We start from the raw sequence: 24926 nt of genomic DNA on the forward strand, positions 1-24926 counted from the left end.
ACGATGAGATATGACAGGTCTAGTACGATGAGATATGACAGGTCTAGTATGATGAGATATGACAGGTCTAGTATGATGAGATATGACAGGTCTAGTATGATGAGATATGACAGGTCTAGTATGATGAGATATGACAGGTCTAGTATGATGAGATATGCCAGGTCTAGTATTATACGATGAGATATGACAGGTCTATTATTATACAATGAGATATGACAGGTCTAGTATGATGAGATATGACAGGTCTAGTATTATACAATGAGATATGACAGGTCTAGTATTATACAATGAGATATGACAGGTCTAGTATGATGAGATATGACAGGTCTAGTATGATGAGATATGACAGGTCTAGTATGATGAGACATGACAGGTCTAGTATGATGAGATATGACAGGTCTAGTATGATGAGATATGACAGGTCTAGTATGATGAGATATGACAGGTCTAGTATGATGAGATATGACAGGTCTAGTATGATGAGATATGACAGGTCTAGTATGATGAGATATGACAGGTCTAGTATGATGAGATATGACAGGTCTAGTATGATGAGACATGACAGGTCTAGTATTATACAATGAAATATGACAGGTCTAGTATGATGAGATATGACAGGTCTAGTATTATACAATGAGATATGACAGGTCTAGTATTATACAATGAGATATGACAGGTCTAGTATTATACAATGAGATATGACAGGTCTAGTATGATGAGATATGACAGGTCTAGTATTATACAGAGATATGACAGGTCTAGTATGATGAGATATGACAGGTCTAGTATGATGAGATATGACAGGTCTAGTATGATGAGACATGACAGGTCTAGTATGATGAGACATGACAGGTCTAGTATGATGAGACATGACAGGTCTAGTATGATGAGACATGACAGGTCTAGTATGATGAGATATGACAGGTCTAGTATTATACAATGAGATATGACAGGTCTAGTATTATACAATGAGATATGACAGGTCTAGTATTATACAATGAGATATGACAGGTCTAGTATTATACAATGAGATATGACAGGTCTAGTATTATACAGAGATATGACAGGTCTAGTATGATGAGACATGACAGGTCTAGTATGATGAGATATGGACAGGTCTAGTATGATGAGATATGACAGGTCTAGTATGATGAGATATGACAGGTCTAGTATGATGAGACATGACAGGTCTAGTATGATGAGATATGACAGGTCTAGTATGATGAGATATGACAGGTCTAGTATTATACATGAGTAGTGATGTCACATTCAGGAACACATGCATGTGAAACAAAGTGAGAGTTATGACAACGGACTGGTGATTTAGAGAAAACAAATTGTGCAGAGGGAGTGAGAGAGAGTGAGAGAGAGTGAGAGAGAGTGAGAGGGAGTGAGAGGGAGTGAGAGAGAGAGAGAGTGAGAGAGAGTGAGAGAGAGTGAGAGAGAGAGAGGGAGTGAGAGAGAGAGAGAGAGTGAGGAGAGAGAGAGAGAGAGTGAGAGAGAGTGAGAGAGAGTGAGAGAGAGAGAGAGAGAGTGAGAGAGAGTGAGAGAGAGTGAGAGAGAGTGAGAGGGAGTGAGTGAGAGAGAGTGAGAGAGAGTGAGAGGGAGTGAGTGAGAGAGAGTGAGAGGGAGTGAGAGGGAGTGAGAGAGGCAGACAATGTCCTAACAGAGTGGCAGCAACAGGGGGTGGGGCTTAGCATTAAGGGGCATATTGTCTACCTGGTTTACCACTGCTGCCTCAGCTAATTGGCTGTCAAGGCCCGAGGGTGTGTTGCCAGAGCTGCTGTTGCTGCTGACGATAACGGACGCTGGCACGCCCACTGAGACAGAGGGGGCGGGGGTCATTCTCTGTCTGTCGCTGGTCCTGACATGGGCACATTAACGATTCAAGAAGAGAGGGAGGAGAGAGAGGCAGAGAGAGATGAGAGAGAGATGAGAGAGAGATGAGAGAGAGATGAGAGAGAGAGAGAGGCAGGGAGGGAGAGAGGCAGGGAGAGAGAGGCAGGGAGAGAGAGGCAGGGAGAGAGAGGCAGGGAGAGAGAGGGGCAGGGGAGAGAGAGAGAGAGAGAGAGAGAGAGAGAGATGGAGAGAGGGGCAGAGGGGGAGGCAGGCAGGGAAGGGGATAGAGAGAGAGGGAGAGGGGGGGGAGAGAGAGAGAGAGAGAGAGAGAGGAAGGTAGGGAGACCAGAGAGAAATGGAGAAGATGAGTAAAATAGGAAACCAGAGGTAGGTAGGTCAGGTACCATTGGAATCAGTCTATGATCCATGATGCATCACTCTGTTATCTCGTTGGCCAATATTAACTGTTCACTTCAGATCAACAACAATGTCAACAGAGACTGGAGTGGTAGAGATAGTGAGGAGAGGAGAGGTAGAGGAGGAGTGGTAGAGAGGAGAGGTAGAGGAGGATTGGTAGAGAGGAGAGGTAGAGGAGGAGTGGTAGAGAGGAGAGGTAGAGAGGAGAGGTGGAGGTAGAGAGGAGAGGTAGAGAGGAGAGGTAGAGAGGAGAGGTAGAGAGGAGAGGTAGAGAGTAGGGGTGGAGGTAGAGGTAAAGAGGAGAGGTAGAGAGTAGGGGTGGAGGTAGAGGTAAAGAGGAGAGGTAGAGAGGAGAGGTGGAGGTAGAGGTAAAGAGGAGAGGTAGAGAGGAGAGGTAGAGAGGAGGGGTGGAGGTAGAGGTAGAGAGGAGAGGTAGAGAGTAGGGGTGGAGGTAGAGGTAAAGAGGAGAGGTAGAAAGGAGGGGTGGAGGTAGAGGTAAAGAGGTAAAGAGGAGAGGTAGAGAGGAGAGGTAGAGAGGAGGGGTGGAGGTAGAGGTAGAGAGGAGAGGTAGAGAGTAGGGGTGGAGGTGGAGGTAAAGAGGAGAGGTAGAGGAGGGGTGGAGGTAGAGGTAAAGAGAGATAGAGAGGAGGGGTGGAGGTAGAGGTAAAGAGAGATAGAGAGGAGGGGTGGAGGTAGAGGTAAAGAGGAGAGGTAGAGAGGAGGGGTGGAGGTAGAGGCAGAGGAGGAGTGGTAGAGAGGAGAGGCAGAGGAGGAGTGGTAGAGAGGAGAGGCAGAGGAGGAGTGGTAGAGAGGAGAGGCAGAGGAGGAGTGGTAGAGAGGAGAGGCAGAGGAGGAGTGGTAGAGAGGAGAGGCAGAGGAGGAGTGGTAGAGGGGAGAGGCAGAGGAGGAGTGGTAGAGAGGAGAGGCAGAGGAGGAGTGGTAGAGAGGAGAGGCAGAGGAGGAGTGGTAGAGAGGAGAGGCAGAGGAGGAGTGGTAGAGAGGAGAGGCAGAGGAGGAGTGGTAGAGAGGAGAGGTAGAGGAGGAGTGGTAGAGAGGAGAGGTAGAGGAGGAGAGGTAGAGAGGAGGAGTGGAGGTAGAGGTAGAGAGGAGGGGTGGAGGTAGAGGTAGAGAGGAGGGGTGGAGGTAGAGGGTAGAGAGGAGGGGTGGAGGTAGAGGTAGAGAGGAGGGGTGGAGGTAGAGAGGAGGAGTAGAGAGGAGGGTGGAGGTAGAGGTAGAGAGGAGGGGTAGAGAGGAGGGGTGGAGGTAGAGGTAGAGAGGAGGGGTAGAGAGGAGAGGTAGAGAGTAGGGGTGGAGGTAGAGAGTAGGGGTGGAGGTAGAGGTAGAGAGGAGAGGCAAAGAGGAGGGGTGGAGGTAGAGGTAGAGAGGAGAGGTAGAGAGGGGAGGTAGAGAGGAGGGCTGTTGCGGTGACAGTATTCCTGCCATAGCGGCAGTCATGGGTCCTGACCACATTCAAATTATATGTGACCATTGAACCACTGTAATCTCCTCTTATGCACTCTGGACAGACCTTGGTAGTACTAACGACCTGGTACTCAGGGCTCTAACGACCAGCGGGCGCCCGGGACTCAGGGCTCTAACGACCAGCGGGCCCTCATGGCCCGGGACTCAGGGCTCTAACGACCAGCGGGCCCTCATGGCCCGGGACTCAGGGCTCTAACGACCAGCGGGCCCTCATGGCCCGGGACTCAGGGCTCTAACGACCATCGGGTCCTAATGGCCTGGTACTCAGGGCTCTAACGACCAGCGGGCCCTCACGGCCTGGTACTCAGGGCTCTAACTACCATCAGGTCCTAATGGCCTGGTACTCAGGGCTCTAACGACCAGCGGGCCCTCATGGCCTGGTACTCAGGGCTCTAACTACCATCAGGTCCTAATGACCTTTTTCCACATTACAACCTTATTCTAAAATTGAAACTATTTTTTATTAAACATCAAGACACACAATGCCCCATAATGACAAAGTGAATACAGGTTTTAGACATTTTTGAAAAAAATCGAAGTATTCAGACCCTTTGCTATGAGACTCAAAATAGAGCTCAGGTGCATCCTGTTTCCACCTGTGGTAAATTCAATTGATTGGACATGATTTGGAAAGGCACACACGTCTATATAAGGTCCCACAGTTGACAGTGCAAGTCAGAGCAAAAAACCAAGCCATGAGGTTGAAGGAATTGTCCATAGAGCACAGAGACAGGTTCGTGTCGAGGCACAGATTTGGTGAAGGATATCAAAAATAATTCAGCATTGAAGGTTGCCAAAAACACAGTGGCCCCCATCATTCTGAAATTGAAGAAGTGTGGAACCACCAAGACTCTTCCTAGAGCTGGTCACCCGGCCAAACTGAGCAATCGGGGGAGAAGGGCCTTGGTCAGGGAGTTGACCAAGAACCTGATGGTCACTCTGACAGAGCTCCAGAGTTCCTCTGCGGAGTTGGGAGAACCTTCCAGAAGGACAACCATCTCAGCAGCATTCCACCACTCAGGCCTTTATGGTAGAGTGGCCAGACGGAAACCACTCCTCAGTAAAAGACACATGAGAGCACACTTGGAGTTAGCCAGATTCTCTGGTCTGATGAAACCAAGATTGCACTCTTTGGTCTGAATGCCAAGCGTCACATCTGGAGGAAACCTGGCACCATCCCTACGGTGAAGCATGGTGGTGGCAGCATCATGTTGTGGGGATGTTTTTCAGCAGCAGGGACTGGGAGACTAGTCAGGATCGAGGGAAAGATGAACTGAGTAAAGTAGAGAGATCCTTGATGAAAACCTGCTCCAGAGCGCTCAGGACTTCAGACTGGAGTGTAGGTTCACCTTCCAACAGGACAACGACCCTAAGCACACAGCCAAGACCACGCAGGAGTGGCTTTGGGACAAGTCTCTGAATGTCCTTGAGTGGCCCAGCCAGAGCCCGGACCTGAACCCAATTGAACATCTCTGGAGAGACCTGAAAATAGCTGTGCAGCAACACTCCCCATCCAACCTGACAGAGCTTGAGAGGATCTGCAGAGAAGAATGGGAGAAACTCCCCAAATACAGATGTACCACGCTTGTAGCTTCATACCCAAGAAGACTTGAGGCTGTAATCGCTGCCAAAGGTTCTTCAACAAAGTACTGATTAAAGAGTCTGAATATTTATGTAAATGTGATATTTTAGTTTTAATAAATTAGAAATAAAAGTCTAAAAATCAGTTTTTGCTTTGCCATTATGGGGTATCGTGATGTCACTATGGGGTATTGTGATGTCACTATGGGGTGTTGTGATGTCATTATGGAGTGTTGTGATGTAATTATGGGGTGTTGTGATGTCATTATGAGGTATTGTGATGTCATTATGGAGTGTTGTGATGTCATTATGGAGTGTTGTGATGTAATTATGGGGTGTTGTGATGTCATTATGGGGTATTGTGATGTCATTATGAGGTATTGTGATGTCATTATGGGGTATTGTGATGTCATTGTGGGGTATTGTGATGTCATTATGGGGTATTGTGATGTCATTAGGGGGTATTGTGATGTCATTATGGGGTGTTGTGTGTAGATTGATGAGGGGGAAAAAACAACTTAATCCATTTTAGAATAAGGCTGTAACGTAACACAATGTGGATATATAGGGGTCTGAATACTTTCTGATTGCCCTGTGAAAAACAAAAATTAAAAACACCATTTAATTTTAGAAATCTGTGAAAAACACTCTGTAATGTTGTGAAAACACATTACTATTGATGTTCTCTAACAGATTTCACTTAGTTTCCTCAAATGAAGCACTGGGCTGCAGGGTTGGAGTGCCCACGGTATACACAGTTTGGGATTTCAACTGTCCCGCAAAAACATCACGGTATACACAGTTTGGGATGTCACCTGTCCCGCAAAAACATCACGGTATACACAGTTTGGGATGTCACCTGTCCCGCAAAAACATCACGGTATACACGGTTTGGGATGTCACCTGTCCCGCAAAAACATCACGGTATACACGGTTTGGGATGTTACCTGTCCCACAGCAACATCACAGTTTGGGATACAACTGTCCCACAGCAACATCACGGTCTGGGATGTCACCTGTCCCGCAGCAACATCACGGTAAGCACAGTTTGGGATGGCACATGTCCCACAGCAACATCACGGTTTGGGATGTCACCTGTCCCACAGCAACATCATGGTATACACAGTTTGGGATGTCACCTGTCCCGCAAAAACATCACGGTATACACGGTTTGGGATGTCACCTGTCCCGCAAAAACATCACGGTATACACGGTTTGGGATGTTACCTGTCCCACAGCAACATCACAGTTTGGGATACAACTGTCCCACAGCAACATCACGGTCTGGGATGTCACCTGTCCCGCAGCAACATCACGGTAAGCACAGTTTGGGATGGCACATGTCCCACAGCAACATCACGGTTTGGGATGTCACCTGTCCCACAGCAACATCATGGTATACACAGTTTGGGATGTCACCTGTCCCGCAGCAACATCACAGTTTGGGATTCCACCTGTCCCGCAAAAACATCACGGTATACACGGTTTGGGATGTTACCTGTCCCACAGCAACATCACAGTTTGGGATTCTACCTGTCCCACAGCAACATCACGGTTTGGGATGTCACCTGTCCCACAGCAACATCACGGTATACACAGTTTGGGATGTCACCTGTCCCACAGCAACATCACGGTTTGGGATGTGACCTGTCCCACAGCAACATCACGGTATACACAGTTTGGGATGTGACCTGTCCCACAGCAACATCACGGCTTGGGAAGTGACCTGTCCCACAGCAACATCACAGTATACACAGTTTGGGATGTCACCTGTCCCACATCAACATCACAGTTTGGGATGCCACCTGTCCCACAGCAACATCACGGTTTGGGATGTAACCTGTCCCACAGCAACATCACGGTTTGGGATGTGACCTGTCCCACAGCAACATCACGGTATACACAGTTTGGGATGTCATCTGTCCCACAGCACCATCACAGTTTGGGATGTTCACCTGTCCCACAGCAACATCACAGTTTGGGATGTTCACCTGTCCCACAGCAAAACCACTGGAGTAGCCAGCCTGACATGAATGAAAAACGGAGGAAAAGTGGCCTCCAGTCGCATAATGTGTCTTTGTCTCGCCCCTGTCTTTGTCCATTTGATAAATTGGCCATTTGAAACCACAACTAATTGTACATATTAATAATTAAATAAATATGAACAAAGACAATATTCAACTGAGGATAGTCTGATAGGTGAAAATGTGATCTCTTGATGAGAGAACAGTTTGTGCAGCCTGAGGCAAGGAACAGACAGCAAACTTACTGAAATCATCAGTAGTCGATAGTCCCAGCATGCAGCCGATATATCTTTTGATTTCTAACACATTCTAAGGTTTGTATAATTTACAACTAAAGTTGTTTAATATCTCTAAATCTAGCGTATAAGACCTGTTTCAAATGATGACTTTTATGCTCAACACAGACACTTCATATCCGCACACTTCCGAATGGACAGACGCCCATGGACAGACACTTCATATCCGCACACTTCCGAATGGGCAGACGCCCATGGACAGACACTTCCGAATGGGCAGACGCCCATGGACAGACACTTCCGAATGGGCAGACGCCCATGGACAGACACTTCCGAATGGGCAGACGCCCATGGACAGACACTTCCGAATGGACAGACGCCCATGGACAGACACTTCCGAATGGACAGACGCCCATGGACAGACACTTCCGAATGGACAGACGCCCATGGACAGACACTTCCGAATGACAGACGCCCATGGACAGACACTTCCGAATGGACAGACGCCCATGGACAGACACTTCCGAATGGACAGACGCCCATGGACAGACACTTCCGAATGGACAGACGCCCATGGACAGACACTTCCGAATGGACAGACGCCCATGGACAGACACTTCCGAATGGACAGACGCCCATGGCAGACACTTCCGAATGGACAGACGCCCATGGACAGACACTTCCGAATGGACAGACGCCCATGGACAGACACTTCCGAATGGACAGACGCCCATGGACAGACACTTCCGAATGGACAGACGCCCATGGACAGACACTTCCGAATGGACAGACGCCCATGGACAGACACTTCCGAATGGACAGACGCCCATGGACAGACACTTCCGAATGGACAGACGCCCATGGACAGACACTTCCGAATGGACAGACGCCCATGGACAGACACTTCCGAATGGACAGACGCCCATGGACAGACACTTCCGAATGGACAGACGCCCATGGACAGACACTTCCGAATGGACAGACGCCCATGGACAGACACTTCCGAATGGACAGACGCCCATGGACAGACACTTCCGAATGGACAGACGCCCATGGACAGACACTTCCGAATGGACAGACGCCCATGGACAGACACTTCCGAATGGACAGACGCCCATGGACAGACACTTCCGAATGGACAGACGCCCATGGACAGACACTTCCGAATGGGAAAAATATCCTTTATATTTTATTAAGCTAAGTTCAATTATATTCTTCTTACTATAAAATCATAAAATATAAAATATAACATACAGTCTATAGCCAGATAACATACAGTATCTAGTCTGATAACATACAGTATCTAGTCTGATAACATACAGTATCTAGTCTGATAACATACAGTATCTAGTCTGATAACATACAGTATCTAGTCTGATAACATACAGTATCTAGTCTGATAACATACAGTATATAGCCAGATAACATACAGTATCTAGTCTGATAACATACAGTATCTAGTCTGATAACATACAGTCTATAGTCTGATAACATACAGTATCTAGTCTGATAACATACAGTATCTAGTCTGATAACATACAGTATCTAGTCTGATAACATACAGTATCTAGTCTGATAACATACAGTATCTAGTCTGATAACATACAGTATCTAGTCTGATAACATACAGTATCTAGTCTGATAACATACAGTATCTAGTCTGATAACATACAGTATCTAGTCTGATAACATACAGTATCTAGTCTGATAACATACAGTATCTAGTCTGATAACATACAGTATCTAGTCTGATAACATACAGTATCTAGTCTGATAACATACAGTATCTAGTCTGATAACATACAGTATCTAGTCTGATAACATACAGTATCTAGTCTGATAACATACAGTATCTAGTCTGATAACATACAGTATCTAGTCTGATAACATACAGTATCTAGTCTGATAACATACAGTATCTAGTCTGATAACATACAGTATCTAGTCTGATAACATACAGTATCTAGTCTGATAACATACAGTATCTAGTCTGATACATACAGTATCTAGTCTGATAACATACAGTATCTAGTCTGATAACATACAGTATCTAGTCTGATAACATACAGTATCTAGTCTGATAACATAAGTAATCTAGTCTGATAACATACAGTATCTAGTCTGATAACATACAGTATCTAGTCTGATAACATACAGTATCTAGTCTGATAACATACAGTATCTAGTCTGATAACATACAGTATCTAGTCTGATAACATACAGTATCTAGTCTGATAACATACAGTAATCTAGTCTGATAACATACAGTATCTAGTCTGATAAATGAACAAGCCTACAGTCTTAGTCTGATTACATAACAGTATCTAGTCTGATAAATGAACAAGCCCACAGTCTATAGTCTGATAACATACAGTATCTATCTGATAACATACAGTATCTAGTCTGATAAATGAACAAGCCTACAGGTCTATAGTCTTGATAACATACAGTATCTAGTCTGATAACATACAGTATCTAGTCTGATAACATACAGTATCTAGTCTGATAAATGAACAAGCCTACAGTCTATAGTCTGATAACATACAGTATCTAGTCTGATAAATGAACAAGCCCACAGTCTATAGTCTGATAACATACAGTATCTAGTCTGATAACATACAGTATCTAGTCTGATAAATGAACAAGCCTACAGTCTATAGTCTGATAACATACAGTATCTAGTCTGATAACATACAGTATCTAGTCTGATAACATACAGTATCTAGTCTGATAACATACAGTATCTAGTCTGATAACATACAGTATCTAGTCTGATAAATGAACAAGCCTACAGTCTATAGCCTGTTAACATACAGTATCTAGTCTGATAAATGAACAAGCCTACAGTCTATAGTCTGATAACATACAGTCTATAGTCTGATAACATACAGTATCTAGTCTGATAACATACAGTATCTAGTCTGATAACATACAGTATCTAGTCTGATAACATACAGTATCTAGTCTGATAACATACAGTATCTAGTCTGATAAATGAACAAGCCTACAGTCTATAGCCTGTTAACATACAGTATCTAGTCTGATAAATGAACAAGCCTACAGTCTATAGTCTGATAAGATACAGTATCTAGTCTGATAAATGAACAAGCCTACAGTCTATAGTCTGATAACATACAGTATCTAGTCTGATAAATGAACAAGCCTACAGTCTATAGTCTGATAACATACAGTATCTAGTCTGATAACATACAGTATCTAGTCTGATAAATGAACAAGCCTACAGTCTATAGTCTGATAGCATACAGTATCTAGTCTGATAACATACAGTATCTAGTCTGATAACATACAGTATCTAGTCTGATAACATACAGTATCTAGTCTGATAACATACAGTATCTAGTCTGATAACATACAGTATCTAGTCTGATAACATACAGTATCTAGTCTGATAACATACAGTATCTAGTCTGATAACATACAGTATCTAGTCTGATAACATACAGTATCTAGTCTGATAAATGAACACATCTAGAGTCTATAGCCAGGTAACATACAGTATCAAGCCTACAGTCTGTACCATGGAGAATAGCCAGGTAACATACAGTATCAAGCCTACAGTCTGTACCATGGAGAATAGCCAGATAACATACAGTAGGAAATAGAGATGCTCCTAAGGCGCGGGTGAACAGCCTGTTTGTGTGGAGGCCTGGAGATGCTCAACGGGTTTGTTCATTAACAGTCGATTACCATTAAACCGGCAGACTTTTCATGACAATAACTGGCTGACAACATGTCATGACCGCCACCGCCCAAGTAGAGAGGTGGGGGGGGAAAGAGAGAGGTAGAGGGGTGGTGAGGTAGAGGGGTAGAGAGGTAGAAAGGTAGAGAGGTAGAATTGTGACGTAGAGATAGAAAGGTAGAGATGTAGAATTGTGACGTGGAGAGGTAGAAAGGTAGAGAGGTAGAATTGTGACGTAGAGAGGTAGAAAGGTAGAGAGGTGGTGAGGTAGAGAGGTAGAAAGGTAGAATTGTGACGGAGAGCGGTACAAAGGTAGAGAGGTAGAATTGTGAGGTAGAGGTACAAAGGTAGAAAGGTAGAGAGGTGGTGAGGTAGAGAGGTAGAGAGGTAGAATTGTGAGGTAGAGGTAGAAAGGTAGAGAGGTAGAAAGGTAGAGAGGTAGAATTGTGAGGTAGAGGTAGAAAGGTAGAGGTAGAAAGGTAGAATTGTGACATAGAGAGGTAGAAAGGTAGAGAGGTAGAATTGTGAGGTAGAGGTAGAAAGGTAGAGAGGTGGTGAGGTAGAGAGGTAGAGAGGTAGAGAGGTGGTGAGGTAGAGAGGTGTTGAGGTAGAGAGGTGGTGAGGTAGAGAGGTGGTGAGGTAGAGAGGTGGTGAGGTAGAGAGATGGTGAGGTAGAGAGATGGTGAGGTAGAGCAGTAGAAAGGTAGAGAGATGGTGAGGTAGAGAGGTAGAAAGGTGGGGTAGATGCTGGGCCATACTGACCTGCTGGAGAAACATCTGTAGGTGTTCCTGGCTGAGGATCATGCTAGAGCCCTGTGGCCCTGTGAAGAGCACCCTGCTCCCGGGGCTGTGTTGTTGCTGGGCTGACGTGGAGGACACAGATAAGGATGGAGAAGAGGAGGAGACAGAGACAGCCACAGAGACAGAGGGCCCAGTCTGCATAGAAAGGATGGAGGAGTGTTGGGGGGGTTGTCCAGGATGGGCTGCCTGGTCTGTACAGCTCCCACTCTCCCCAGGCTGGCCCTGTGCCATGGCAGCTGCCCCACCCATCCCGCTGCTGGGAACGCCCCCCGGCTGCGGTTGCAGAGCGGGCTGCAGGCTGACAGCAGGACTCACCCCCTCCACCTGGCTCAGCATGGCCAGGGAGTTCTGCAGGGGCATGCCCTGGATCACCGTGTGGGCCTGGTGGCCCGTGACCGGGTGGGTCTGGCTCTGGGAGAGGGTAACAGGCATCTGGAAAAGCTGATGTCCCACACCCATCTGACCCGGCTGCAGCTGGATGTGGCCCTGAGACATCAGCACCTGGCCCAGGTTGATGTTCTGGTGCTGAGCCAGGATCTGATTGGCTATCAGTTGGCCCCCAGGCCCCTGGGAGGTGATGATGTGGCCCCCAGGGTGCTGCGTGAGGATCTGACCCCCGGCTAGCTGCTGTGGCAGGAGGAACTGGTGGTTCTGGCCCCCCAGCATGATGCTGCCGGGCTGGTTGAGCAGGTGGACACTGAGTGCTTTCCCAGAAGGGTGGTGGGCTGTCTGCTGTTTGAACAGAGCCTGTTGGGGAAGCCCTGCCTGGGAGGTCAGGACCACGTTGGCGCCAGGCTTGCCTGTCAGGAAGGCTACATTCTGGGCAGTGGAGACAGGGACATGCTGCACCCCTAGAGCCTTGTTGGCTTCATTCTGGAAGGCGTGTGGCTGGGCCTGCTGCTGCTGCTTAAACAGTTTGGGCTGGATGGCTGCGCCCCCCTGAGGGGGTTTGGGTTGGATGGGGGTCGGAGTTCGCTGGACGATCAAGTTCTGCATGATCTGTCCTTGGGGATGGTTCTGCCCATGTTGTGCCAGTCCGGGGCTACTGAACCCAACCAAGGTTCCTGTGGTACCGCACACCGCTGGTCCGTTTAAAGCAGGAGGTCCCAGAGTGGCTTTTCCCCCTTGGATCAGAAGTCCTCCTCCAAGTCCACCCTGCCCACCAGCCCCCTGTACCTCGGGGCCAGGCTGGTGCAGCTGGTATCCTCCCATACCCTTGGCCAGGATGGACTGTCCTGATTGGTTCATAGTCATCACAGTGGGCTGGCCCATCACCTGTATCTGCCCCAGTCCCAGCCCCAGGTGTCCTGACTGACAGCCGTTAGGTAGAGCCTGGAGGGAGGTGATTGGCTGAAGGGTGACGTTACCCAGGCCTGCCACCTGCTGCATGAAAGGCTGCATACTGATGGCCTGGGCCTTGTTCATGACCTGTGGCCCAAACTCCAGGCCCTGTTGGGCCAGCACCGAGCCCAGCATGTCAGCTGTGGCCTGGGGAGGGGAGGAGCCTTGAGCTTCAGGGAAGATGGAGAGCCCCACCCCCACAGCGGTCCCTCCAGACCCAGTCAGGCTGTCTGTACAGGGCAGGGTCTGGACCACCTGAGTCAGACCTGGCATGGTGAGGTCGAAGGAGCCCAGGTCCAGCTCTGCCTCGGCCTCCTGCAGGGACTGCTCTGTAATGTTAGCCTCCGCCAGGCTCTGCTGCAGGATGTCGCATGGCTCCATGGCGTTGCTACCGTCGTCGCCCGGCGACCCGCCCAGGATGACATCATCTTCCAGGAAGTCCAGGTCCACGCTGACCCGGGGCAGGCCTTGCTGCTCATTGGACGACAGCTGGACTGGGGGTGGGACCTCTGGAACGTGGCACTATGAAGGAGAGAGAAGGAAGAACAGTGAAGCGTTGTGATGGAGGACGAGAGGAGAGGAGAGGAGAGGAGAGGAGAGGAGAGAGGAGAGGAGAGGAGAGGAGAGGAGAGGAGAGGAGAGGAGAGGAGAGGAGAGGAGAGGAGAGGAGAGGAGAGGAGAGGAGAGGAGAGGAGAGGAGAGGAGAGCTGAGGAGAGGAGAGCTGAGGAGAGGAGAGGAGAGCTGAGGAGAGGAGAGCTGAGGAGAGGAGAGCTGAGGAGAGGAGAGGAGAGCTGAGGAGAGGAAAGATGAGGAGAGGAGAGGAGAGCTGAGGAGAGGAGAGCTGAGGAGAGGAGAGGAAAGATGAGGAGAGGAGAGCTGAGGAGAGGAGAGGAGAGCTGAGGAGAGGAGAGGAAATATGAGGAGAGGAGAGGAAAGATGAGGAGAGGAAAGATGAGGAGAGGAGAGCTGAGGAGAGGAAAGATGAGGAGAGGAGAGGAAAGATGAGGAGAGCTGAGGAGAGGAAAGATGAGGAGAGGAGAGGAAAGATGAGGAGAGGAAAGATGAGGAGAGGAGAGGAAAGATGAGGAGAGGAGAGGAAGATGAGGAGAGGAGAGGAAGATGAGGAGAGGAGAGGAAAGATGAGGAGAGGAGAGCTGAGAGAGGAGAGGAGAGGAAGATGAGGAGAGGAGAGGAAAGATGAGGAGAGGAGAGCTGAGGAGAGGAGAGGAGAGGAAAGATGAGGAGAGGAGAGGAAAGATGAGGAGAGGAAAGATGAGGAGAGGAGAGCTGAGGAGAGGAAAGATGAGGAGAGGAGAGGAAAGATGAGGAGAGGAGAGGAGAGCTGAGGAGAGGAGAGCTGAGGAGAGGAGAGGAGAGCTGAGGAGAGGAGAGCTGAGGAGAGGAGAGCTGAGGAGAGGAGAGGAAATATGAGGAGAGGAGAGGAAAGATGAGGAGAGGAAAGATGAGGAGAGGAAAGATGAGGAGAGGAGAGCTGAGGAGAGGAAAGATGAGGAGAGGAGAGGAAAGATGAGGAGAGCTGAGGAGAGGAAAGATGAGGAGAGGAGAGGAAAGATGAGGAGAGAAAAGATGAGGAGAGGAAAGATGAGGAGAGGAAAGATGAGGAGAGGAGAGGAAAGATGAGGAGAGGAAAGATGAGGAGAGGAGAGCTGAGGAGAGGAGAGGAGAGGAAAGATGAGGAGAGGAGAGCTGAGGAGAGGAGAGGAGAGCTGAGGAGAGGAGAGGAGAGCTGAGGAGAGGAAAGATGAGGAGAGGAGAGGAAAGATGAGGAGAGGAAAGATGAGGAGAGGAGAGCTGAGGAGAGGAAAGATGAGGAGAGGAGAGGAAAGATGAGGAGAGGAGAGCTGAGGAGAGGAAAGATGAGGAGAGGAGAGGAAAGATGAGGAGAGGAGAGGAAAGATGAGGAGAGGAAATATGAGGAGAGGAGAGGAAAGATGAGGAGAGGAAAGATGAGGAGAGGAAAGATGAGGAGAGGAGAGCTGAGGAGAGGAAAGATGAGGAGAGGAGAGGAAAGATGAGGAGAGGAGAGGAAAGATGAGGAGAGGAAAGATGAGGAGAGGAAAGATGAGGAGAGGAAAGATGAGGAGAGGAGAGGAAAGATGAGGAGAGGAAAGATGAGGAGAGGAGAGCTGAGGAGAGGAGAGGAGAGGAAAGATGAGGAGAGGAGAGCTGAGGAGAGGAGAGGAGAGCTGAGGAGAGGAGAGGAGAGCTGAGGAGAGGAAAGATGAGGAGAGGAGAGGAAAGATGAGGAGAGGAGAGGAAAGATGAGGAGAGGAAAGATGAGGAGAGGAGAGCTGAGGAGAGGAAAGATGAGGAGAGGAGAGGAAAGATGAGGAGAGGAGAGCTGAGGAGAGGAAAGATGAGGAGAGGAGAGATGAGGAGAGGAAAGATGAGGAGAGGAGAGGAAAGATGAGGAGAGGAGAGGAAAGATGAGGAGAGGAAAGATGAGGAGAGGAAAGATGAGGAGAGGAAAGATGAGGAGAGGAAAGATGAGGAGAGGAAAGATGAGGAGAGGAAAGATGAGGAGAGGAAAGATGAGGAGAGGAAAGATGAGGAGAGGAAAGATGAGGAGAGGAGAGATGAGGAGAGGAGAGATGAGGAGAGGAGAGATGAGGAGAGGAGAGATGAGGAGAGGAGAGATGAGGAGAGAGGAGAGATGAGGAGAGAGGAGGAGAGGAGAGATGAGGAGAGGAGAGATGAGGAGACATGGGAAGGAATGGGTTGAACGGAGCAGGCCTGACAGGCCTTACACGTGGAGATGTTGACCGGACAGGCCTCACACGTGGAGATGTTGACCAGACAGGACCCTTAGACCCCCACAGTGTCATGGCTCCTACCAACCAGCCCAGGGCCATCAGAGCTTGGTGTGTGTGGATGTGTGTTACTGGCAGGGTGGGGGAGAGATGCATGCTACATATATGAATGGAGACAGGAGGGTCAGAGGTCAGAGTGGGGAAGAGCCGTTACTCACCCCAACAGAAGAGAAGAACGAGCTGGAGGGGTCGTTAGAGCCATCCAAAAGGTCGTCAGTGTCCAGCTACAGACAGACACGACAGACGCAGCCAGGATAGGACAGAACGACAGACAGGATAGGACAGAACGACAGACAGGATAGGACAGAACGACAGACAGGATAGGACAGAACGACAGACAGGATAGGCCGGAGGGAGGTCACACCACATGGACAGCCAAAAAATGCAGGGAGAGCGAGACAGACAGGGAGAGCGAGACAGACAGGGAGAGCGAGACAGACAGACAAACCCACCAATGACCCGGAATTGAGGAGGGGCAGCAAAGTGGTTTAAAGGTGGGAGGGAGGGAGGGAGGGAGGAAAGCGAAGCAGAAGAGGGCTAGTGTTAGACTAGTACTGGTCATCGTGGATTAATCAGGTGACAAGGCAGGGTTGAAATCACACAGACCAACCACACAGACCAGACACACGGATCCACCATACAGACCTGGTGGATTAATCAGGTGACAAGGCAGGGTTGAAATCACACAGACCGACCACGCAGACCAGACACACCACACAGACCAGACACACGGATCCACCACGCAGACCAGACACACGGATCCACCACGCAGACCAGACACACGGATCCACCACACAGACCAGACACACGGATCCACCACACAGACCAGACACACGGATCCACCACACAGACCAGACACACGGATCCACCACACAGACCAGACACACGGATCCACCACACAGACCAGACACACGGATCCACCACACAGACCAGACACACAGACCGACCAGACACACGGATCCACCACACAGACCAGACACACGGATCCACCACACAGACCAGACACACAGACCGACCACACAGACCAGACACACGGATCCACCACACAGACCAGACACACGGATCCACCACACAGACCAGACACACGGATCCACCACACAGACCAGACACACGGATCCACCACACAGACCAGACACACAGACCGACCACACAGACCAGACACACGGATCCACCACACAGACCAGACACACAGACCGACCACACAGACCAGACACACGGATCCACCACACAGACCAGACACAAAGCAAGAAACCATAAGCAGTAGCAGAGCCATGGACGCAGAAACCCCGTTGGAGGGACGGGGAGGTGTGTGTGTGTGTGTGTGTGTGGTAGCCAGTGTACGTGTTGACCTCAATGTGTCACTGACGCTACGGCCCAAGAGAAGTAGCCTGTTCTGTTAGCTGATATCTGGTACTTGGACGTCAATCACACCCATCCTCATTGTCAAGTCAACTGCTATGAAACACAATCCAGCTACCTCCTTAGCTTTGGTAAGTACAATAGAAGCATCATAACCATCCATGCAGGTTAATTAGCAGCCACGTACATGTATCTCTGATCCATGAAGAAAATCGTTGAGTGCTTCTGGGTCACTGTGGAGAGAGGAACATTGGTCAGACAGGTAGTCATTGAGGTCTATTTCTCTGTCCCAGTATCCACACTTACTACCTAGTAGAGTTGAACCGTTATCCAGATGTTCATATCGTCATTACCATCCTTCTCTCATCCTGGGATTTACGCTATTACTGACGAAATTCACAAGGGGGCGCTAAAACAACCACCCACATTTATTATCAGAACGCTAACCAAAATGTAAAAAAGGTGAGAGGGACAAAATTCATCCAAAGCCCTAGGACTTCTCAAAACACAACAGAAATCTATCACTTTATGTATGATGCACCGGAGGACGGCTCATCATAATGTCTGGAACGGCGCGAATGGAACGGCGTGGAAACCATGTTTGATATATTTGATACCGTTCTGCTCCAGCCATTACCACGAGCCCATCCTCCCTAATTAAGGTGCCACCAACCTCCTGTGATACGATGCCCCCCCGTCTCCTTATTAATTCAGCTACTTACTGAGATAACTAGCAAGTTACACACCTGGATTCACACATTCTCCCGTTGAGCCATTTACAACAACAAAAACAACACGTGACTGGCTCAACTGTTCTGGGGAACTACGGTGAGCTCCATAATGTCAAATAATGTGACAGGTGAAATGAAGAACCCTTTATCTCCTAACGTATTGCACAAGTGGACTGCAGGTATTTACTTTAGTAGCTACATATATTCAAATGTATTGAAAAACTTCAAAGAAATTGTTTTAACATTAAGTAGGCAAGATTGTTTTTTACGAAAGCTCGTCACTTGTGTGTCCTCCCCCCCCAAAAAATAAAAATCCATTACCATACTTTTTAACATAGAGAATAAAACTAAATGGAGGCCACACTCTGCCCATTGGCTTCTCTCCATATTCAAGCCCGTCTCAAAAGACAACACTGCCCCTTTAAGTTTATCCTGGAGGATGGTTGGCCACCCTTGGTAGCCTATCAAAACATTACAATTACAACCAAATAACACACTTGGTAGCCTAACTAAATAACACACTTGGTAGCCTAACTAAATAATGAAATAAGCGGATAAACACAAAAGACCACCACAGGCACAAGCTGTTTCATGTGACGGAGATGAAAATATTAATTAGAAATGAAGCGAGGAGATCTGAAAGACGCATCAATCAGACCAGGATTAATAAAACCAGGATTAATAAAACCAGGATTAATAAAACCAGGATTATGCCTTTGGCTGCTGGACAATAAATGAAAGTAGATTTGAAAATAGAACATGAGAGAAAAAGCTGGTTTCAACATTATGTTTTTATGAAATAATTCCCTCAACGTTTCTATGGCCGTATTTTAGCGAGGATAGTTTGAAACTACGGCAGACATGGTTCATAAAATTACATAAAACATCCCAGGTTTTAAACAATTAACTTTATGGTTAAATTGCTTCCAAATACTGACGGCCTCTGCTCTGATTCAAGGTGGCACGGCCCTTTACTCTTGGGTCTTGTGACCATTTGATCAGAACCAGAGCCTCGCTTATGTCCACATAATTAAGTCTGTAGATGTTAAAATTGTAATTATTTGTCATTATTGTACATTAATCAAACATGACTGGAGTTTAGCCTGCGTTTAGCCTGGCTTATTCCACATTTTGTTGTGTTACAGCCCAAATACGTTTTTTGTCTTGAATACAAAACGTTATGTTTGGGGGAAATCCAATAAAACACATTACAAAAGTACCACTCTCCATGTTTTCAAGCATAGTGGTGGCTGCATCATGTTATGGGTATGCTTGTCGTCATTGTTAAGGACGGGAGAGTTTACCAGAAAAAAAATAAAAATAATAATTTCAATAAATTAGCAGTCATTTCTAAAAACATTTCACTGTGTCATTATGGGATGTATAGTGTATATGTGTGTAGGGTGAGAAATCCATTTGAAATTTAGTACATTTAACACAACAAAAAGTGGGAAGAGGTCAAAGGGTATGAATACATCCTGAAGGCACTGCCCATGGCGGGGAGCTTTACTCCACTCCAGCTGAAGTTTGGCGTTGCGCATGGTGATCTTATGCTTGTGTGCGGCTGCTCGGCCACGGAAACCCATTTTCACAAAGCTCCCGACGAACAGTTATTGTGCCGACGTTGCTTCAAGAGGCAGTTTGGAACTCGGGGCCAATGTTTGACATCGAAATCAAAATGTCAAAATGGATTGAAACAGAAAAATACAAAGGATATTTATGCAGTTCCTTGTGTGTACTTAGAGGTATATATATATATATATATATATATATATATATATATATATATATATATATATATATATATATATATATATATATATATATATATATATATATATATATATATATATATATATATATATATATATATATATATATCCATTACTACACAAACACAAAAACACAGGACTATAACATGTTAAGCGCATACAGATATTGGCAAGTAAAATTCAATGACTTTCAGCAACTTTTTTAAGCACTTAAATTGTAATTTCGAAAGACCTCAATGTTATATAATTGTATAATTTATATAATAGTTGTACATATAGGGCTTCACATATATGGTGTTGTGTTGCGCAACACCATATAATAACCCTGCCCCCCCCACTCACACGTGTTACTGTCAAGTTCAACACAATAAAAACACCTCTCTTTGGGCTACACTGCACACTAACACACTGCACATTAACACACTGCACACTAACACACTAACACACTGCACACTAACACACTGCACACTAACACACTGCACACTGCACATTAACACACTGCACATTAACACACTGCACACTACACATTAACACACTAACACACTGCACACTAACACACTGCACACTAGCACACTGCACACTAGCACACTGCACACTAACCACTAACACACTAACACACCAACACACTGCACACTGCACAGTAACACACTGCACACTAGCACACTGACACACTAACACACGGCACACTAACACACGGCACACTAACACACGGCACACTAACACACGGCACACTGCACACTAACACACTGCACCCTAACACACTGCACCCTAACACACTGCACACTAACACACTACACACTAACACACGGCACACTAACACACGGCACACTGCACACTAACACACTGCACACTAACACACTGCACACTAACACACTGCACACTAACACACTGCACACTAACACACTAACACACTTTCTGCCATGGGGACATCTGTTCTACAAAGTGCCAGCAGAGGAGGAGACCCTTCGTTGGTATAATTGATCTCTTTGTCTTTCAGGCAGAGAACACACCTGGCATACCCCTTCTTATCCCCTGTATTCTTATCCCCTGTATTCTTATCCCCTGTATTCTTATCCCCTGTATTCTTATCCCCTGTATTCTTATCCCCTGTATTCTTATCCCCTGTATTCTTATCCCCTGTATTCTTATCCCCTGTATTCTTATCCCCTGTATTCTTATCCCCTGTATTCTTATCCCCTGTATTCTTATCCACTGTATTGAAAGAGGGAAAGTGTATGGGGTTCCTTTCACCTCTATAGTGGCATCCAGTTTAAACCAGGCCCAGCTTCAGCTACACTTGATCCCTGAATCCACTTGTTTAACAAGCAACGCCTCATTTTTTCACCTAATTCTCTCATTCTGAAAATTAACCACATACTGTAGAGGGAAAACATGAGTTCACAGACAGTTCGTTAGCTAGTTAACATTTCCCACAGATTGCCAGGGTCCAGTAAGCAACTAATACGTTATAACTTCAGGAACTGTGTTGTGCCTAAATTCTTCCCCCCTGCCAAAATTTGGCATAGCCATTTGACTCTAGCCACAAAATGTAAGAAAATTAGAGGGGGGGCATTTTCTTGCCTGCCGAAATCCACCCCCCCCCCCCCCTTCTAATTCCCTTACATTTTGTGGCTAGAGTCAAATACTTTCTGTGGCACACACTACTGGAGCTACGAACATTATTCTGAAGTGTGCCAGGCCTTGCAGTCCCAAAATAGAAGGGGGGGGGGTAATTAATGTGTGTTATATTAAACAGAGTGAGGGGGGGGGGGGGTAATTAATGTGTGTTATATTAAACAGAGTGAGTGAAGGGGGGGGGTAATTAATGTGTGTTATATTAAACAGAGTGAGTGAAGTGAAGGGGGGGGGGTAATTAATGTGTGTTATATTAAACAGAGTGAGTGAAGTGAAGGGGGGGGTAATTAATGTGTGTTATATTAAACAGAGTGAGTGAAGGGGGGGGGTAATTAATGTGTGTTATATTAAACAGAGTGAGTGAAGTGAAGGGGGGAGGGGGGGTAATTAATGTGTGTTATATTAAACAGAGTGAGTGAAGTGAAGGGGGGGGGTAATTAATGTGTGTTATATTAAACAGAGTGAGTGAAGGGGGGGGTAATTAATGTGTGTTATATTAAACAGAGTGAGTGAAATGAAGGGGGGGGGTAATTAATGTGTGTTATATTAAACAGAGTGAGTGAAATGAAGGGGGGGGGTAATTAATGTGTGTTATATTAAACAGAGTGAGTGAAGTGAAGGGGGGGGTAATTAATGTGTGTTATATTAAACAGAGTGAGTGAAGGGGGGGGGTAATTAATGTGTGTTATATTAAACAGAGTGAGTGAAGTGAAGGGGGGAGGGGGGGTAATTAATGTGTGTTATATTAAACAGAGTGAGTGAAGTGAAGGGGGGGGGTAATTAATGTGTGTTATATTAAACAGAGTGAGTGAAGGGGGGGGTAATTAATGTGTGTTATATTAAACAGAGTGAGTGAAATGAAGGGGGGGGGTAATTAATGTGTGTTATATTAAACAGAGTGAGTGAAATGAAGGGGGGGGGGTAATTAATGTGTGTTATATTAAACAGAGTGAGTGAAATGAAGGGGGGGGGGTAATTAATGTGTGTTATATTAAACAGAGTGAGTGAAACGCAAGCAATAAACATTTCACAACAACTACTAGTTGAATGAGACATGGGAGAGATGATGAATTTTGGCAAAGAGATCTATTTATAGACTAATAAACTTGAAACAAATAGCCAAACCCTAAAACCGCAAACATTACTAGCGCCTACACCATGATCAAACCGCCATAAAGAAAAGGAATTAAACGCAGCCTAACGTGATCATTGACAGCTGCCTTGAAGGACACAAATAAATACAAATTCTGCTACTAAGATCAGTGATATGTATGTTAAACTGAGCAGAAACAACTAGCAAGCAAGTTGCAGCAATGGTTACCACCCATCGGTTACCGACGCCGGCCCATCGGTTACCGACGCCGGCCCATCGGTTACCGACGCCGGCTACCACCGTTAGCTGGTTACCACCGTTAGCTGGTAACCCTAACCCTAACCCACCGTTAGCTTACCTGATGTTGTAACATTAACTAGCTGGCTGTCTGACTTTATTAATCAGCTAATTGTCAAACAAACTCAATGATTTGATCAGTTAAATTGGCTAATGTTGCCCAACATTTCTCTGGTTAGCTAACGGGAGAATTCGATCCAGCTACTATAGCAAGATTACTTAACAATGCAAAAAAAGACTTGTTCCAACACACTTTCTCCCTCATCTCAAACTTTCCAAAAAGCCAGTTGTTTTTCCTGGTTACAGCTCATGAAGTAGGCTTCATCACCTTCTTACCCCGGTCTCCGTGGTCAGGCTTCTCGCTTACCTCTTCGTTATCGTTCAGGGGACGCGCTGCTGTAAATTAAATGACAAACTGTTGTCTTTTTGATGCTGTAATGAGTAAATTGGTTGTCTCTTCTCTCTTCAGTCTCCTGCTGCATTCTGTTAATATGGGAACGATTGGCTGAGCCTTGGATACAGCCAGTATCGTTCGCTTACAAACGCGCATCACTCGTTCGCTTACAGCCAGTAGTGATCCACAGGAGGCTCTGTGTCCAATCCGAGGTGCAAAAACATATGAAAATATTACATTGACGCTTTCTCTGTTAAATCTAACGAGACCCTGCTGTAAATGAAGCAGACAGCAACGGATAATCAACATCAAGTCACTAGGGACGTTTTCACCATATAACAAATAAGATTGCAACATTATCATGGATATTCCTCTCTGACATTCTTTTGGGGTTCACATGGGCTGTTAGTGCATCCAATGCAACATCATCTTTTCATCACTTGACATGGGCTGTTAGTGCATCCAATGCAACATCCTCTTTTCATCACTTGACATGGGCTGTTAGTGCATCCAATGCAACATCCTCTTTTCATCACTTGACATGGGCTGTTAGTGCATCCAATGCAACATCCTCTTTTCATCACTTGACTGTCATTAAAAATAAAAAATCAGATGATGTGTGAAAATATCACAACTTAATTAAAAACAGCTCGACATCAAATCGTATTTGTCACATGTGTGGAATACAAGTGTAGACCGTACCGTGAAATGCTTACTTACAAGGCCTTAACCAACAAGGCAGTTCAATAAATAGAGTTAAGAAAATATTTACTAAAAAGACTAAAGTAAAAAATGTAATAGAAAGTAACAATAAAATAACAATAATGAGGCTATATACAGGGGGTACCAGTACAGAGTCAATGTGGAGGCTATATACAGGGGGTACCGGTACAGAGTCAATGTGGAGGCTATATACAGGGGGTACCAGTACCGAGTCAATGTGGAGGCTATATACAGGGAGTACCAGTACAGAGTCAATGTGGAGGCTATATACAGGGGGTACCGGTACAGAGTCAATGTGGAGGCTATATACAGGGGGTACCAGTACCGAGTCAATGTGGAGGCTATATACAGGGGGTACCGGTAGAGAGTCAATGTGGAGGCTATATACAGGGGGTACCGGTACAGAGTCAATGTGGAGGCTATATACAGGGGGTACCAGGTACAGAGTCAATATGGAGGCTATATACAGGGGGTACCGGTACAGAGTCAATGTGGAGGCTAAATTCAGGGGGTACCAGTACAATGTGGAGGCTATATACAGGGGGTACCGGTACAGGGTCAATGTGGAGGCTATATACAGGGGGTACTGGTACAGAGTCAATGTGGGGGCTATATACAGGGGGGTACCAGTACAGAGTCAGTGTGGAGGTTATATACAGGGGGTACCGG

The 24926-nt window shown here is 46.5% G+C and overlaps 1 protein-coding gene across 9 annotated transcripts in view; it reads right to left on the reverse strand.

Moving 5' to 3' along the window:
• Positions 1-24926, reverse strand: part of bicra (BRD4 interacting chromatin remodeling complex associated protein) — a 65992-nt gene that overhangs the window by 35112 nt on the left and 5954 nt on the right. For 8 of the 9 annotated variants that reach the window (XR_004203905.1, XR_004203908.1, XR_004203906.1 and 5 more), the window contains exons 3-5: positions 17800-17845; positions 16412-16477; positions 12042-13943 (exon numbers count right to left, since the gene is read on the reverse strand). Coding sequence is in view for 5 of the 9 variants with exons in the window: in XM_031795329.1 (XP_031651189.1) it covers positions 12042-13943; positions 16412-16477; positions 17800-17845 (2014 nt within the window). In the remaining 4 variants the exon portion in view is untranslated. The remainder of the gene's footprint in view (positions 1-12041; positions 13944-16411; positions 16478-17799; positions 17846-24926) is intronic. The other variant, XM_031795330.1, reaches the window with a different exon arrangement.

Source organism: Oncorhynchus kisutch, linkage group LG18 (genome assembly GCF_002021735.2).
Source record: "Oncorhynchus kisutch isolate 150728-3 linkage group LG18, Okis_V2, whole genome shotgun sequence".
Lineage (NCBI taxonomy): Eukaryota > Metazoa > Chordata > Actinopteri > Salmoniformes > Salmonidae > Oncorhynchus > Oncorhynchus kisutch.